Below are 15,734 nucleotides of genomic sequence, written 5' to 3'. Positions count from 1 at the left end.
AACCTCATGAGGCAGCAATTGGGACATTATTATATATTCCAGTGATCTATATTCTAATCTACACCATGGGTAGGCTATTTGCCTGAGAGAAAATCTGTGTGTATAGTACCTTATCAAGAACTACATTTATGTGCCTGTTCCTAAAACATGTACATGCAAAGTGCAGGACAACAGGGGGCACTAATGTTACACGTAGGAAACCTGGGACAACGTCTTATCCTTCCCAAATATGAGACCTCACCCAACACAGGCATTAAGCATATAGGTTACTCAGAGACTAAATCAACTTTGGTGATCCTAATCATTATAGAATTGTATACAGTACCCAAAAGGCAGCTAAAACATTATAACAGATGAGAACTGCAATTTGTTAATAGAAAATTCAGAATTTGTATGGGAGGTTGTATGAGGCATACAGGCCCTTAACAAACTACAGTATAGGCTACATATCATTGACTATTTAAGGTAACAAAATTCACCAAATGAAAACTGGATTCTGAGCTTCCATTCTCCCTGTGTGGTTTCTTCAGCTAATTCAGAAGGAAATAATTCCTAAAACATAATAATAATAATCAACTGGTAGTTGCCATGAATACAAACAAAATAAGTTGATGGTATATGGACCCAAAGAAAATAAGTCACATAGGTGACTGGATTTCATTTGAATACAACTTTACTTCAGCCATCTCAGCTAGCGTGCAATTTAAAAGTCCCTTAACAGTCTTGTTAAATGGAAACACTTAACTCATAGTATTATAAACAGGAATAGCAATTAGGACAACCCTTTCCCATTGTTAGATTATTATTACCTGAGACACATTGATTAAAAACGTACATACACACACATATGGCATATGCGCGCTGTGTAGTAGCTACACAAAAACCTACTCAAGAGTCCCTGTCTTCTTTTCACTTCATATAGTAAGTGGAGTGTACTGTAAACTCTAGACTTTAAAGCCTAGTGCGAAAGAAAGTGCAGATCCCCGCCATGCTGGGTTGCTTACCCAGGGCTGTGTCAGTTTGGGGTGCAGCAGCCAGTAGGCCTACATGAGGAAGTTGCGGGAGGAATAATTTGTATGACAGTGTTCACGGTGGTGGCAACCCCTATAGGCAGAAGTGATTGATTTGTGGCTTTTGCAAATTTGCCTCAAGCCAAAATGCAATATGGAGGCAAATAGGCGGAGCCGGCAGACCTAATGGTGAGTTGCATCATGATCCAATGATTCTTTTTTTAGGGTTCAAGATTTATAGACCAAAACATGAAGTGCCTTGTTATAGCGCCACCATGAGGCAGAGTTGAAATTTGACCAGTCCAGCGGTGCCCGAGATTAGCTGCTCACAGATTAAGTGAGAGAGAGACAGACAGACAGACTCACAGGTGTGAAAACATAATCCCTCTCCTATATGGCTGTTTCGGCCTGGTGGGATAAAAATTTAACAAATTGTGAATTGTAAAATTATGCATAATAAAGTAGTTAATGTCCATTCATAACTCAGAGAGTGTTCAAATGTAGGTTGCATTTTTGAACATTGTTAAAATGTACTGAGTTAAATTAGGAAAAAATGCATAGAATTAAAGGTATCAGTGTTAATTAAGGTAGTTCTCAGTGGATGGAAAAATCACAATGTGGCTTGGACTTCCTCATGTCGTAGAACTTTAAAGGTCAGCCAATAGAGGACGTTAAACATGAGGAAACTGAGTGGGAATAAAGCTCGGGATATGGTATCGATCCGTTTGGCTCTATCCACAAAGCGCCTGCGGATGTCATAGAATCCTAATCCAGGAGGCAAATCAGCAAAGACTGGCGTTGCATCCATCTCTGGTCCGGCGTCTGCTGAAAGAGCGAATCCTAAACTCTGGTAGAATTGCTGTGCCAGATCATCTTCCTATAGACCAAAAACCAAAGACAAGAAGGATGAACGAGTAATACTTTTTCTTTAGGGTTTTTTTATTCCTCTAAAACAGGGGTGCCCACACTTTTTGACTTGAGAGCTACTTTCAAAATTACCAGCTCAACAAGATCTACCCACTGAAATAAATTAAGAAAAATGTACCTGAGGGTTGGAATAGCGGCACTGGCGTTACATACAGTATAAGACAAATGCACTGGGAAATAGAGGGGAAGATATGGAATAGGTATAGGGCTTTTTGGTATTTAATTTATAATGCTACCAACGTTTGTGTACAGCAACACAGGCCCTGTTTTATGTCAATCAATCAAGTCACCTTAATTCAAGTGGCAGATGCCACAAAATATTATTTTAATATTTAAGTTAAATATCCTTTAGGGGCATGTCATGTGATCTACCTGCACAGCCTTTGTGATCTACTGGTAGACCTTTTGGGCACCCCTGCTCTAAAATGGTGATTTGTATGTTTTCAATTAAGCTAGATGAATGTATTACCCTGGCACAAACACTGCATTGCTGGGCTATGGACTCATGCGGAGCGCTGTTGTCTGGCATGTTGGTTCCCTTCACTTTAGTCTCACCACTTCCCAGCTGATGGGTAAAAACAAACAAACAAACAAAACAAAAAAGCACACATTTAGCTAGTAAACATGTGATCACACAGCCTAAAACTGCAACGAAGACATGCTGTTGTTTTCTTTTTCAGATGATGTATCTACAGTAAAAAATAAATTTGAGATCGAAATAGATTTAAATGATAACAAAAACAATAATAAATCAGTGTTTGAGACATGAATATGTTAATAAAAGGACAATACAAGAGACAATTCAATACTTTTAAGTGGTATTTAAGTCATTTTGGAATTCTGAAACCTATTTTAAATGCTACATTAAACGTTTTATTAGGTAAAGATGTTTGGGCCTATAGTTTTTCTTTAATTGCAATGAGATCTGTGTAATAATAATAATAATAATAATAATAATAATAAACTTTATTTATATAGCACCTTTCATACATGTACATGTAGCTCAAAGTGCTTTGAGCAAGATGTAGAAGCAAGATGTTTAGTAAATGTAGCCACTAGTGGAGTGAGGTGAAGGCATTCATTAAGCACAGGTCAATGCTCTCTGAATTCTCAAGCATGGATTGTGACATGCAGATGAATTGTGCAGCCTCTGCGTAGCTAGGCATAGAGAATAGTAGGTGACAGTTGCCTAGGGGGGGTGAGTGGGTGGGTTGCACTCACGTTTCTCTGTCGCTGTTGTTCTTTTAGCCTCTTTCGCAGTCTGAAGAACTCTTTGTGCTGCCGTGAAACAAAATTAACGGCTGCATACTCCAGAAGTGCAGCAAAAACGAACAGAAGACAGACAGCCATCCAGATGTCTATGGCTTTTACATAAGACACCTACGGCATACAACCATACATTTGAACACAAGTTAGAATAATTCATATAGTATTAGTATAATATAATATATATTTTGATCAAAGAAATAAAGAGCTATTTTACCACATTGCTATTTAAAAAAGGACTCTGATTGCAGAATAATTCTTGTAGGCATCAATGGTTCCCCTCTGGGAAATTCAGGTGAGCGTCTAAAATAGTTAAGTGCAGGTTTCTCTGACATTATTATCGTCATTTTACCTTTTACCTTTACCAAAGAAAATGGTGCTTATTAATTTCCTCTGCTACTGTACATGCCATGGGCCTAATGTAAAGAATGTGGAGGGAGGCATTTGGCAAGCAGCATAGAAGATGATGGTGTTAATTTAGCCAAAAAGAATGTCTAAATTAAACAGCCAGCGTCTGAAAACAGTAGAGGCCAATCAGGCCATACTGGGCATGTAGCCCAAGGTCATGTAAAAAGTAATGAGTAAATTCCCAGGACTGTACACTGTAACTACAGTACTATCACAGGTGTTATTTCATTTCTCCTGTCCAACCTTTGGCAGGGACGCCCTCGAACCAGAGCTCTGGGTTGTCATGGTGAGCACTGTAGTAATTCCTAGGCCCACCCTGGCAGGGGCAGCATCCATGTTGATCCAGAACGAGACCCAGGACAGAATAACAGTGAGCAGACTGGGTATGTACATCTGGATTAAGTAGTAGCCCATCTGACGCTCCAAATAGAACTTTACCTCTATACAGGTGAATTTACCTATGCACAGGAGACATGTTTGACAAGAATATACAGACAGTGCAGGGCAAACTGTAGTTAGCTTATCCTAACACAGTGGTTCCAAACTTGTACCGGGACCCCCGAAGAGGGCCCCCAAATTATTTTGGGGGGTCGCCAAATGGCAGTAAAGTGACAATTTAAGGACTACCTAAAAAAAGAAGAAAATAAACAGACTAAAAGAAGAAGACTATTACTGCATCAAAAGTAATCAAAAAAATATCCTATAAAACTGGTCAAACATTGTCTAAAAAAAGGAAGGAATAGCCAATCTAGCCGAAGCTCACAGTGCCTGGCGTTGTGAGCTTGTAGATCTGTTATGTTCACAATATTTATCTGTGGAACCGAGTCAAACAAAATGTATTCCCTCAACTCCCACATTCCAAGTGCTTGTCAGGGTGCAGGGTGGTCCCCAGTTCAAATGTGATTATTTGGGGGGGGGGGGGGGGGGGGGGTCACGGCCTGAAAAGTTTGAAGGAACCACTGTCTCTAACAGAGTGGGCTGGCCAGGATGGAGACCATACCTGTGTTGTAGTGCTTAGTGCAGTAGCCAAGACCTTTCTCTTCTTTCAGCACAAACTGAGGGAGCTGCAGATCAAAGGCCACCTGCACGGGACCCACATCCAGCCATTCAAAAATAAGGTCATTCATGGTGTAACCGACTGGAGGAGAGACGATGGGGAGGGCGAGGTGATATGGGTCATGTTAATAATGGCAACTTTGACATGTACAGTTATATAATGTATCAAGTCTGTCATGTCTACTAGCTCCAGGAATGGAGAAAGAGTCAAAAGACTCAAGAGGAAGTTTTTACTCACAGCTTTCAAGCTGCATTGTGCATGTCTGACTGTCCATGGGGAAGTTTTTCAGGTCCATGGGACAGGACAGAATTAGAGTGAGCCTTGAAAACGGGAAAAAATGAATATATTGTGAAAGTGTATACTGTGCTGGACTTATACTGGGCTTTCGTGAGAGCGTAAAGTGAAACCAAATGGACCCTTATGGGTCCATTTGGTTACATTTTAATGTTCTCAAGATTTTAAATAATTTGTTAAACATCTGCATTACCACTACAATACAGCAACGAATTGTGGACAAAATCACACACACACACACACACACACACACACACACACACACACACACACACACACACACACACACACACACACACACACACACACACACACACACACACACACACACACACACACACACACACACACACATAGCCTATATACTGTACATATAAATATACATTATTTATCTCTTTTTTCATTACTCTCTAACACAATAAAAGAAAGTTGGCATACATGATACAAACATCACAGTGAGACTTGTATCAGGATGACATGCCTCATGCGCACTAAAACCACCCACTGTGAAAAATTGTGCTTGTTTATTCCTTGATTAATTGTATTATGCATATAAAATGCCACAGCCCATGCACGCCCGGGACCCACTGGACCACACTCTGACCCAGTGGCACACATATTCACTGAATGTATCAAAGACCATTATGCAAATGACCATCACTGAAGTACAACCGCATGCACTCAATCTTCTCAATCTCGTCAAAGGAAAGTTATCGTTCGCTCTGCAATAAAGCATACGTGCTCTTGAATCCCATATGAATGTACAAATATTCCTGGGTTATGCCACTTGGAGGGATTTTAGGCATATAGTGAAAGATACAAGTACATTGAGAAAAAGAGGTTTGAAATACAGTATACATACATCTGGTATGTATAAGAGAATCATTGTGGATTTCCCCCCAGATTGAATTCAAGGGGCTGTTGTTAGATTTAGGGAAAGAATAACATTGTAGAAGGACAGACATAATAACAACTAGAAAACGTGCCCCTCGGGGCACAGGTCTCCACCAGGCCAGGTCAGGTTATTGTGGCCTCCTGGTGGCGCTATAATAGGCCAATGTGAATAGGATGCCATTTCTTCTTACACCTTTGATGGCAATTGGATGATTTGAGGCATTTTGTTCCAAAAATGTGTTTTTGACAAAGATCCACCTGTTGGTGGCGCTATAACAGGCCAATGTTAAAAGGGTGGGATTTATCCCTCAGCCTAGTAGGAAAGTGAGTGGAGAAATTCCACATAAATTGCACACTGCGTTCATGATTTGAGGCTTTTTTATTTAAAACGGGCCAATCCTGCAAACTTTAGAAGCCAATGTTAGCCAATTAGGATGGAATATGAAATATCGGACAGATCCGTCTTGAGCACATGACTATAGAGATACTGTGTAACGACGTGCGGAATGTTTGGACAGAATCTGGAGGAGTAATGTCAAAAAATGTGTTTTATAAAAGGCAAATGTGAAAAATGCAGGGCAAAGGTTTTTCCTTGGCTTCTAGGGAGTGTGCATTGAAGTTTCACGCAGATCGGTGCCATTATACAGTAGGTAAAAATGTGAAAACTGCCTCATGGTGGCGCTATAACAGGCCGTTCTGGAAAATGTGGGGCAGTCGTTCATCGTTGGCATCCAGGGAGTGTGTGTGCAAAGTTTGGCATCGACCGGGTTTTAACGGTGCCAGAGATTAGCTGGTAACGGACGGACGGACACAAGGACAGAGGGAAAAACATACTCTCTCCCCAGGAGAAAACGAGCACTGTTGTTTGGGTTCCTAGATCTCAGTAATCAACTACACCTGCACCTCAATGGTTTCTCACCAGTAAATTCTATTGATCCTTGAGTACACACACAGTCAGGGCCAACACAGTGTGGCATGTGTTTTGTGTTCAAGTCGGAAGTAAAGCTAAATGAGCGTCTCGCCTGTCACAGTCACAGACATGCGCAAAGCAAGTTCAGTCAAGAAACTCAGTGCAGTTGCTGCCGGCCGTTCATTGGGCCACCTCAGCATCACATTCTCATTCACATGATTCACTTCATAACTTCATCCAATCACACACTCATTCCATCTTCATACCGGCTATTTAAACTGGAAGTTTGCACTGCTCATCCTGCTTGCTTGCTGCTGCACACTGATACTGCTGCGCTGCTGTCTGCGGCCTTAAACCTTTGCTGCTCACCTTCCTCTACCCCAGCTACCACCTGTCGTTTTGGATCTGCTGTTTAGGTACGGGGGATTCTTTTTTTCATCTAAGAACTTCTCATTTGAGTGCTCGTCAAGTAGGTTATAAACTACACGAAATCTCCAAGTTCCCTCTCCTATGAGTTTTCTGACAACAGAAAAGTGCAATATAAAGTTCAATCAGTGAATCTGGTGAGTAGACAGGTCTTTAAAATCCTATTATAGTTGTTGAGTCTATGTGATCTGCTCATATTCTGTTGGAACTCAGGAATGAAATGCCAATATAATTTTGTTTTTGCCACGAATCAGGCTTTGGCCACGTATATTTTCAGTGACTGAATTTCATATGCGTACTTGGAGCATTAGAACCAAGTAGTAATAAACAAATAATACGTAAGTATAGCATAGCCTATATTCTGTACTGTACAACGAGTGCAACATCCATGCGGTGTTTGAATACCCCTGGTCTAAGGAGTCTAGTGATGAGCTTTCAGACTGTGGCAAAAGATGGGGATCATGGGTCTGCAGTCCTGACTAATGGAGGTATCCATGAAGAGGTGTAGGTGTGGATCATATCTTGCAGGTCACCAATTGTACTAATAGTTCGCCAGTGAAAAGCAGCAAGTGTGAGCCAGTGGAGTGAGAGAAGTAGTGGGGGGACCTGTGAAAGCTTTGGGAGGTTGAAGATCAGGGGAGCCGCAGCATTTTGGATGTGGCCCTATCTTGCGCCAGCCCTTATCCCTAAACTTAAAAGGTATTTGCCATTTTGTACTATTTTGAAAAACATTTTAAAATAGTTCAACTAGCCGACCTACATTGCCGCTTGTAGATCGGCTATTTGAACTATTTTAAAAGATTTTTCAAAATAGTGAAAAATGGCAAATAATGTAGATCGGCTATTTGAACTATTTCAAAAGATTTTTCAAAATAGTGAAAAATGGCAAATAACTTTAGAGACAAGTGGTATTGGCCGGGGTCTACATTTGGGAGAGCATCCAGTAGGTAAGGAAGTATCCAGTAAGGATGGAGATGCAGTAGTTAAGACTACTGAATATGACTGAAGCTTAATTGGATAAGGATCTGGGCAGACTCCTTGTAAGACTGAATATGACTGAAGCTTGGATAAGGAGCTGGGCAGACTCCTTGTAAGACTGAATATGACTGAAGCTTGGATAAGGAGCTGGGCAGACTCCTTGTAAGACTGAAGCTGGGCAGACTCCTTGTAAGACTGAATATGACTGAAGCTTGGATAAGGAGCTTGGCAGACTCCTTGGTGAAGACGGACCTGATCCTCCAGAATGCTGTGAAGTGAACATCTACAGGAGTGAGTGAGTAGTAATCACTGTAATGTGTGCTTAAGGTAGTCACAAGGATACTAGGTTCTTGGCAATGGAAATGGAAATGTCCTGCAGGGGCAACACTTCCCAGGGAGGAACAGAAGAGAAATTCTGTGTTATCTATGTTGAGCTTGAGGTGGTGGGAAGACATATCAACTGTGAGATGTCAGCCAGTCATGCAGATGTGCTGCATGTCTCCATGTAAAATAATATTGGCACATGATTATAGGAACCAAAGTAGGCCTATCTCATCTTTCAGAATGCACAATATTACAACGTTGCTTTCAGTGGAGCAGTTACATCTCATTATATCATATTAACCATTATATTGGCATCTGTGACGACTTGCTATGGGGAAATATTAGCCCGCGTGCTGTTCTCGCTTTGAATGGAAGAGCGTGTAACATTGCTTGATGAAATGTGACATTCAAATATTGCTTTGCTTTCTAGTAAACACATACTTTGCAGACAGTGTCAGAAGTGCTTTCTTTCATTTCCACTATTTGGTTTGTCATGCACCCAATCCGCCAAGGAGCATTTACTAAAATAAAATATTTATATCATAAATCATACATTGTTATGTGTTATGCAAGAAAGTGCACTTATCTCGTTGATGGGCCAAGAGCTTGAACACCAATGCAATGCCTGTCATATTCATACAACTGTCACACTTAAAGTAAAGGACAAAAAGAGTGCTCAGGGCTTATAGGATCACTAGCTTCTGTATAAACCATATTATGTTACTTTGTAGCCCAAAGACACTGCAGTCACTTGCAATTTGTACCCTTTCTCTTGTTTAGCCTGCAGCCTGCATGAGGAATAGTTTACAGCTGGAAATGGAAGCTTGCTCTCTGTCTTCTCTCATTTAAATGCATGTTAAAGGAAATACACAGCTGTGTTAGATACATTTGTCCCCAAAGCATGTTAACCCTACAATTACAAAGAATTAGATTTGGGTCAGTGTTCCAGAGAGAGTTCCTACATAAAGCTTTTGTCCCCACATGTCTCACATTTGCCATTGACAATAAAGGGAGAAATTAGGTCATATGTGCCTTAAATATGACGTAAATTTGTGGCAACACAAACATTAAATGCCATTGACAATGAAGGGAACATTTACGTCATATGTAGACGAGCAAATCGGCAAACCAATCACATAAATTCAGTTGTTCATGATATGAGATGATGTATGATGATGTATAATGATAAGAGCGCCCCTCACTTCACACAGGTGTGATTTATATATATATTAGAGCGGTAAGGGCACTGGTCCACTCGGGGACCGCTACACAAGTCAGGAACGATACAGGTACAATGGGTATTGCATAACCGGGTGGGAAATACATGTCCTACCTGGTTATGCAATACCCATTGTTGTCAGATTACTTGCTGTACCCATTGTTTGAGTAACCAGTGCGATACTCATTACCACAGTACTAATAACGTTATAAATAATGCGTTATTGCGTTATTTATAATCCGACCTACCCAACATGCTAATGTGTTGTACTTATACTTGCTATCAGAGTACCCGTTGTACCTGTTGGCAGAGTATCCAGTGTAAGTACCCCATTTTATACGACACATCGACCCAAATATGGAGATACGAGGAGGGTCTCCATATTTGGAGTTCTATGGAGGTCTAATGTGCACACTAACACTTGGTAGTGGTACAAACGTGACACAAAGCTGGCCAATCCGTGAAGCTAATGGATCGGGTTGGCCAATTAGAGAAGCGGTTGCCTACACCCCCAGACACACAGACAGACAGACATGTGTTCTCATGTGTTGGTCAGTTGGTCTGGTCAACAGCGACACACACGCCAGGTGACAGGTCTGAGGTCAAACACGCATGCACGCAGCTAGGTTTAGTGATTACCTGATGCTGTAGAGGACATTGCCATTCTGGAATATCCGGAGTAATTTGTTGTCTGTGGTGACCTCGTGAAAGTTAGCTCCCTTCTCATTAGCAAAGAATAGGTCAGGCTTCCATATGGAATCCAACATGGACGGGTCCAGATCCAATGAGTCATCAGGATACTCCTTATATGCCAGGCGTGGGTCATTCCATTGTTGCCGCAGAAATACATTGAGCCTGTAGTCCTATAGTGCGGAACACAATGGAATGTATTAGAATAGAGTTTTGACTTTATTGACAACAGTATTTCCTACCAGATATTCAGGGATACTAAGTAATTTGGACATTTTAAAGAACTATACAGGCATCAGGATCTGAGGATCATGTAGATATTATTATTATTATTCTGATATACATGCACTGTACCTGTATATTTGCAAAGCTTCTACCAATAATAGTAATAATAATTAGACCTATTTGATCCTGTGGGGGAAGTTGGGTTTTCAGGTTCACCCAGCTGGTGAAGAGTGGTCAGAAAGAAGCATTTACGGTTGAAGTGTCTTGCTCAGTACACCATGACACATTGCCGGGACTCGAACCTGGGACCCCCTGCTTCTCATGCGAGCTCTCCACCCATATATTTAGCTATAGCCGGTATCATTGAGCAACCATGTTGATGGTTTCAAATTGTAAAGTGCATCTAAAAATCCAAACAAAACATGGTCAGTTGACTCTTTTTTTTTTACTCATTTATCTTCCAGTGGACTCTTCCGCTTAGCCAAATTCAAGTCAACTCTTATCTTTCAGTTTGTAGACTAAAGTATATGGAAGTGCCAGCTGTTTATGTTTTTGTGTTTTGCGAAGGGGATAATGTGTCCTACAGTACGCTACACATGGCAAACAGTGTGATTATCACAATGGCAGGCCTGGCAGCTTAGTTACAGTCAGTGAAACCACTTTGAATTATAATTCATTTGATGAAGATCCACTAACCCTAACTAACAGAATGTAATTTTGATCTTGTCATTCAAAAAAAAGGAAATAATGTAATCTGCTAATTAAGTAATCTGAAACATTTATTTGAATGCTACTTCCCTTAGGCTGGTTACTGTAGCATAATGAAATCACAGTGATGCTAATTGAAAGATGAATCCATCAAGCCAAGTAGTCACTCTTGTCTTAACCAGAGCGTCCCTATTCTGTCATAATAGGTGAACATTTGGCGAAAATAGTGATCTACAAGTTCACGTCACTTTTACGATACGTTGTGAGCTTTTATAGATCAGCTATTTTCAGCAAAGAGGTTTGGTGTAGAGGGAGAAAAGGAGGGGGCCAAAACAAGTACAGATCGGTGGGGGATCGCGATCAACAAAGTATAGTTTTATTAACCACATTAACACTAAAAAAAAATACATTTATTGTAAACATTTAATTCTCACCATAGTTGTTTCAGTGATAGATCCAAAGCTGTTGATGAAGATGTTGCAGGTGACATTCACAGGGGGACCTGAGAAGAACAGCTCATCTCAGTTCCTTAACCTTTGTTACTCATTATCACAGCCATTTTAACTTGACATAATTATCCATTGAGGCATGTGCTTTAAAACAGAAAAGAAAAGAAAGAAACACTGAAAATCCCCAAACACAGGCCTCTTCTGCTTGTTCTATATTTATAATCCTGTTTTCAGCTAACAAAGTCCTCCAAAACAGACATTGGTTCATCTGACAACACCTGAACCTTTACATATTTCAGTCAAGTTAAGTAATTTCCTATGAGGTCATAATTTATTGATTCTCTGTAGTCACATTAGTGTATTTATAGATAATCAGCTGGGAATTGGCCAGTAGCCTACACACTGAAACATCTCAAAGATGTGGAGCAAATATGAAATATAAATGAAATGTGACCCCAGAGAAATGAGGAGGAAGTGTGTCAGAGAGAATCAGATTCTGCTGGCTTCACGGGCAAAGGAGAACGAGAAATTACTTAACTAGGTCTATGGGTTAATACAGAAGAATACTGTACGCTGTAGGGGGTACACAGAAGGAAACAGGAGGCTTGAAATAATTACGCGTAAAGGGAAACAGATGTAACCTAAAGGATAAACAGACATGGGTAATGACACATTTCTAACAACAATAAAAGACTTGAAGTAATTCTGTTTAAAAATGTCATGCCCCCAGGGCTCTCCCACTGTGATAACCCATCTGGTATAGGATTTGTGCTGCTTCACTGCCTACAGTCGTCATGTGAGACGGTTCACATGCACACACAGAGAAGCACCTATACAGTACTACTACTGCACTTGCTGCTTTACCTTTGAAGTTGGGTCTGATGCGAGCATCATATCCAGATGTCCGGCCCATTAGTTTGTCTAAGAAGTCCGATGGAGAGGGTGGCCTGAGTGCTTTACTGGGAACTTTCATCTCTTTACAGTGTGCAGATCTGTCGGGATAAAGTTAGAAATGTCTGTAGCAAGACTTTGTTGTTCCACTGTTAAGAGAATGTTCATAGAACATCATACCCTAAAACACACTTGTAGGCCTACTAGATATTGGTTATTAAAAATAGATGACAAATCTCGTCAACTACAAAGAGACAGGAGGTCTGAACTTATAAGTACTGTAGGCCTACTGCATGTGACACCTGTGGTACAGATATCAACCCTTGTCATTATAGCAGTATATAAAGGGTTGTTTTCTTATCGTCACTAATGTGCATGCAGTTTAAAGGTGTCGTGAATGCTTAGCATGATTCAGATAAAAATGTAACAGTAAAGTGCAATAGGACTGCATGCCGTCTATACCACTTAAAAGCCTAGAGGCGCAATTAGTTTTCTTTCAATGATTAAATTAATAAAACAAGTCTTGCTCTCCGTCTGCTCTGCCGACTCACACACGCACGCCACAATTATAATGAATAATGACAATGGAGAATGATATACTGTAGTTATAGTAATCGTTATAGTTAAGAGTGCTTGTTGTGAACAGCCCTTTATTCACTTATAGTAGGCCTAAATAAAGATTTATCATAATAAATATTTCATGCATCCCACTACAAAAGTTTTCCAAATTCCAGGTGCAAACATTAGCAATAATCAACAGTAACATCAATAGTATTACTAGTATTAATACATTTGGTAAAAATAGTTTAGATCCCAATATAGTTATTTTCTAAATGATTGCAGTGACTAGAGCGCCAACAGTAAAGCCTCTCCTGGCTTTCTCCTGAAAACTTTGCAAAGGAAAGTTAATAAATTACAATTTAATAAAAAATTTGTGTCTTACCTGATTTGCAGAAATAAGACAGATGAGACCCAGACCATGCATAGCACACGTGGTTGCATTCTCTGCTGATTCTGTGCATAAAGGTAATAAGTAGAGAAATATTCCAGAGTAAAATGCCAGTTGAACAGGAGGACAGATGCTGGACATACATAGGAACATTGGTCTTGCTCTGCTAGCCAGCGTCCGTATGGAGTGTTCCGAGCCTCCCACTTTCCCTGCAGGTGTTACATCGACGATGCCACTGCTGTATAATTTAGAAATGTCTTTAAGTGTTTGCGTGGAGGACTGGGAGGTTTATCTTATCTCTTTTTTATGGGCACATACATGCTCCAGGAATTACTTGAGTAATATTTAAAGAGACAGCCACCATTTTCATAACCTTGTTCCGAGGCACAGTTGACCCATGCATATCCTTCAAGACTTTTATATATGACAGTTTCATATTTTAATAGTAAAGCATTGAAGTGATACATGTCCCCTCTGGATAGAAAGAACTCAGTATACGTATTCTGAATTTAACTCTGTCAAAAGGTATACTGTAGGGCTGCTGTATAAAATCTGTCAGGAAATTCAAACGGCTGCTTATTGGTAACCCATTTTGGGCGGGAACCCCTTTTGGTGTTTTAACTAAGCATTATGTTATACTTTAGCTATTGAAAAATAGCAGATCTACAAGATATTTAAAAATAGCAGATCTACAAGCTCATAGCGCGGGTCTGCTATTTTTGAAAAGATCGTAAAAATGCGGCAAATCTTTGAATATATATTCTTTCAGAGGTTTTTTTATTTCGACGTCAGGCCTAAAGACCTGGAGGGATTCACCATTACTTTGAGGTGTACAGTTAATTTGAGGGTATTTATGGGTTATCATTGTAGTGTGGGATTCGTTTTAAAATGAATCATACGCACTACAAAGTGTATTTACCAAGTCAGATATTCCTACTGTACATCAACATTGCACATCAAGCAATGCGACATGCAATATAATATTCCATATAGTGATATTCATAGATATCGGAAGAAAGTCTTCTGGTTATTGTGACGATTCTTTTCTCCATATCGCCCTGTCCTACTTTGCAGAAACCAAGCTTCATGTCTGAGCTTTTTACAGTTGAATGACTTTTACAAATTGCAGTGGACATGATCCACAAAATGCAAAGGGAGGGACAATATCCATATCAAGAGACACCGCAAAGCTGTTCTTCTTGCATTATCATCTCTGTCTTTGTGGAAGAACTGTTCATTATCAGTTTTTTCCCCTCCCTCCATTCATTTAAATCTGAGAATAGCCCACAGGATGAACATAATGGCAGTTCAACAGGTTATAAGAAATGCATTTAAATTAAATTAACCAAGCTTTATCATATTTCTGCCCACCTTGCTAATGCCAAATTGAGGTTAGTTACCGTGTTTTCCCTCAACGGAGATAATTTCTGTTATGGGTTAATTACTTAATTAGTACCTTAACATTCTATGCACATGGAAGTTGCACCATTCTATTCTAAATAAGGTTCTTACTGTATGCATGTTCTCACATTTCAAAGACCAGTACTTTGTGTCCAACAGAGTTTTTGACAAGAAATTCAAGGAAAAAATAACTTGTCACTCTGTACCATAGATTTGTTTTCTTCATCCATTTGGTTACATTTGTATATTCTAATTGATAAATGACCAGAGGATTTTTAACCAGGGCATTAAGCACTTAAACGCTCCATACTTTAAATTAGTACTTGGTTACAGGGGCAGCGGTGGATCATGGGTAGAGTGGCCGGATGACAACTCCAAGGTTCCCAGTTCGAATCCGGGCTCCCCCAGTTAGTGTCTTAAAGTGTCATTGAGCAAGACACTGAACCCCTAATTGCTCCTGATGAGCAGGCTGGTGCCATGCATGGTTTCTACCGCCATCGGTGTATGAATGTGTGCGTAAATGGGTGAATGTAATGCACAATGTAAAGCACCTTGGATAAAGGCACTATATAAAAAGCACCATTTACTATTTTAATCTGAAGAAAGTAATTGGAACTAGGTTGAAAGGAGTTGGCTCTGTACTTGGTCTGCTGTTTTCCCCCTCACTACGTGCCTCGGCAAAAATAACCGATTTACTAGATGCTAGAA

The 15,734-nt window shown here is 40.1% G+C and overlaps 1 protein-coding gene across 1 annotated transcript; it reads right to left on the bottom strand.

Annotated features, from left to right (window-relative positions):
* Positions 1–1,620: 1,620 nt before the first annotated feature.
* Positions 1,621–14,024, bottom strand: glra4b (glycine receptor, alpha 4b; the record flags this gene model as incomplete). Its single annotated transcript, XM_083759351.1, has 10 exons — positions 1,621–1,887; positions 2,407–2,502; positions 3,159–3,317; positions 3,855–4,069; positions 4,612–4,749; positions 4,906–4,988; positions 10,353–10,576; positions 11,771–11,838; positions 12,650–12,777; positions 13,999–14,024. 10 exons carry the CDS (start codon positions 14,022–14,024, stop codon positions 1,621–1,623), a joined length of 1,404 nt encoding a protein of 467 aa, XP_083615477.1.
* Between the last annotated feature and the right edge of the window lie 1,710 nt (positions 14,025–15,734).

This window comes from Protomyctophum parallelum (genome assembly GCF_964188405.1).
Source record: "Protomyctophum parallelum genome assembly, chromosome: 1".
In the NCBI taxonomy this organism is placed as follows: Eukaryota; Metazoa; Chordata; class Actinopteri; order Myctophiformes; family Myctophidae; genus Protomyctophum; species Protomyctophum parallelum.
This window is presented reverse-complemented; position numbering and strand designations above follow the sequence as displayed.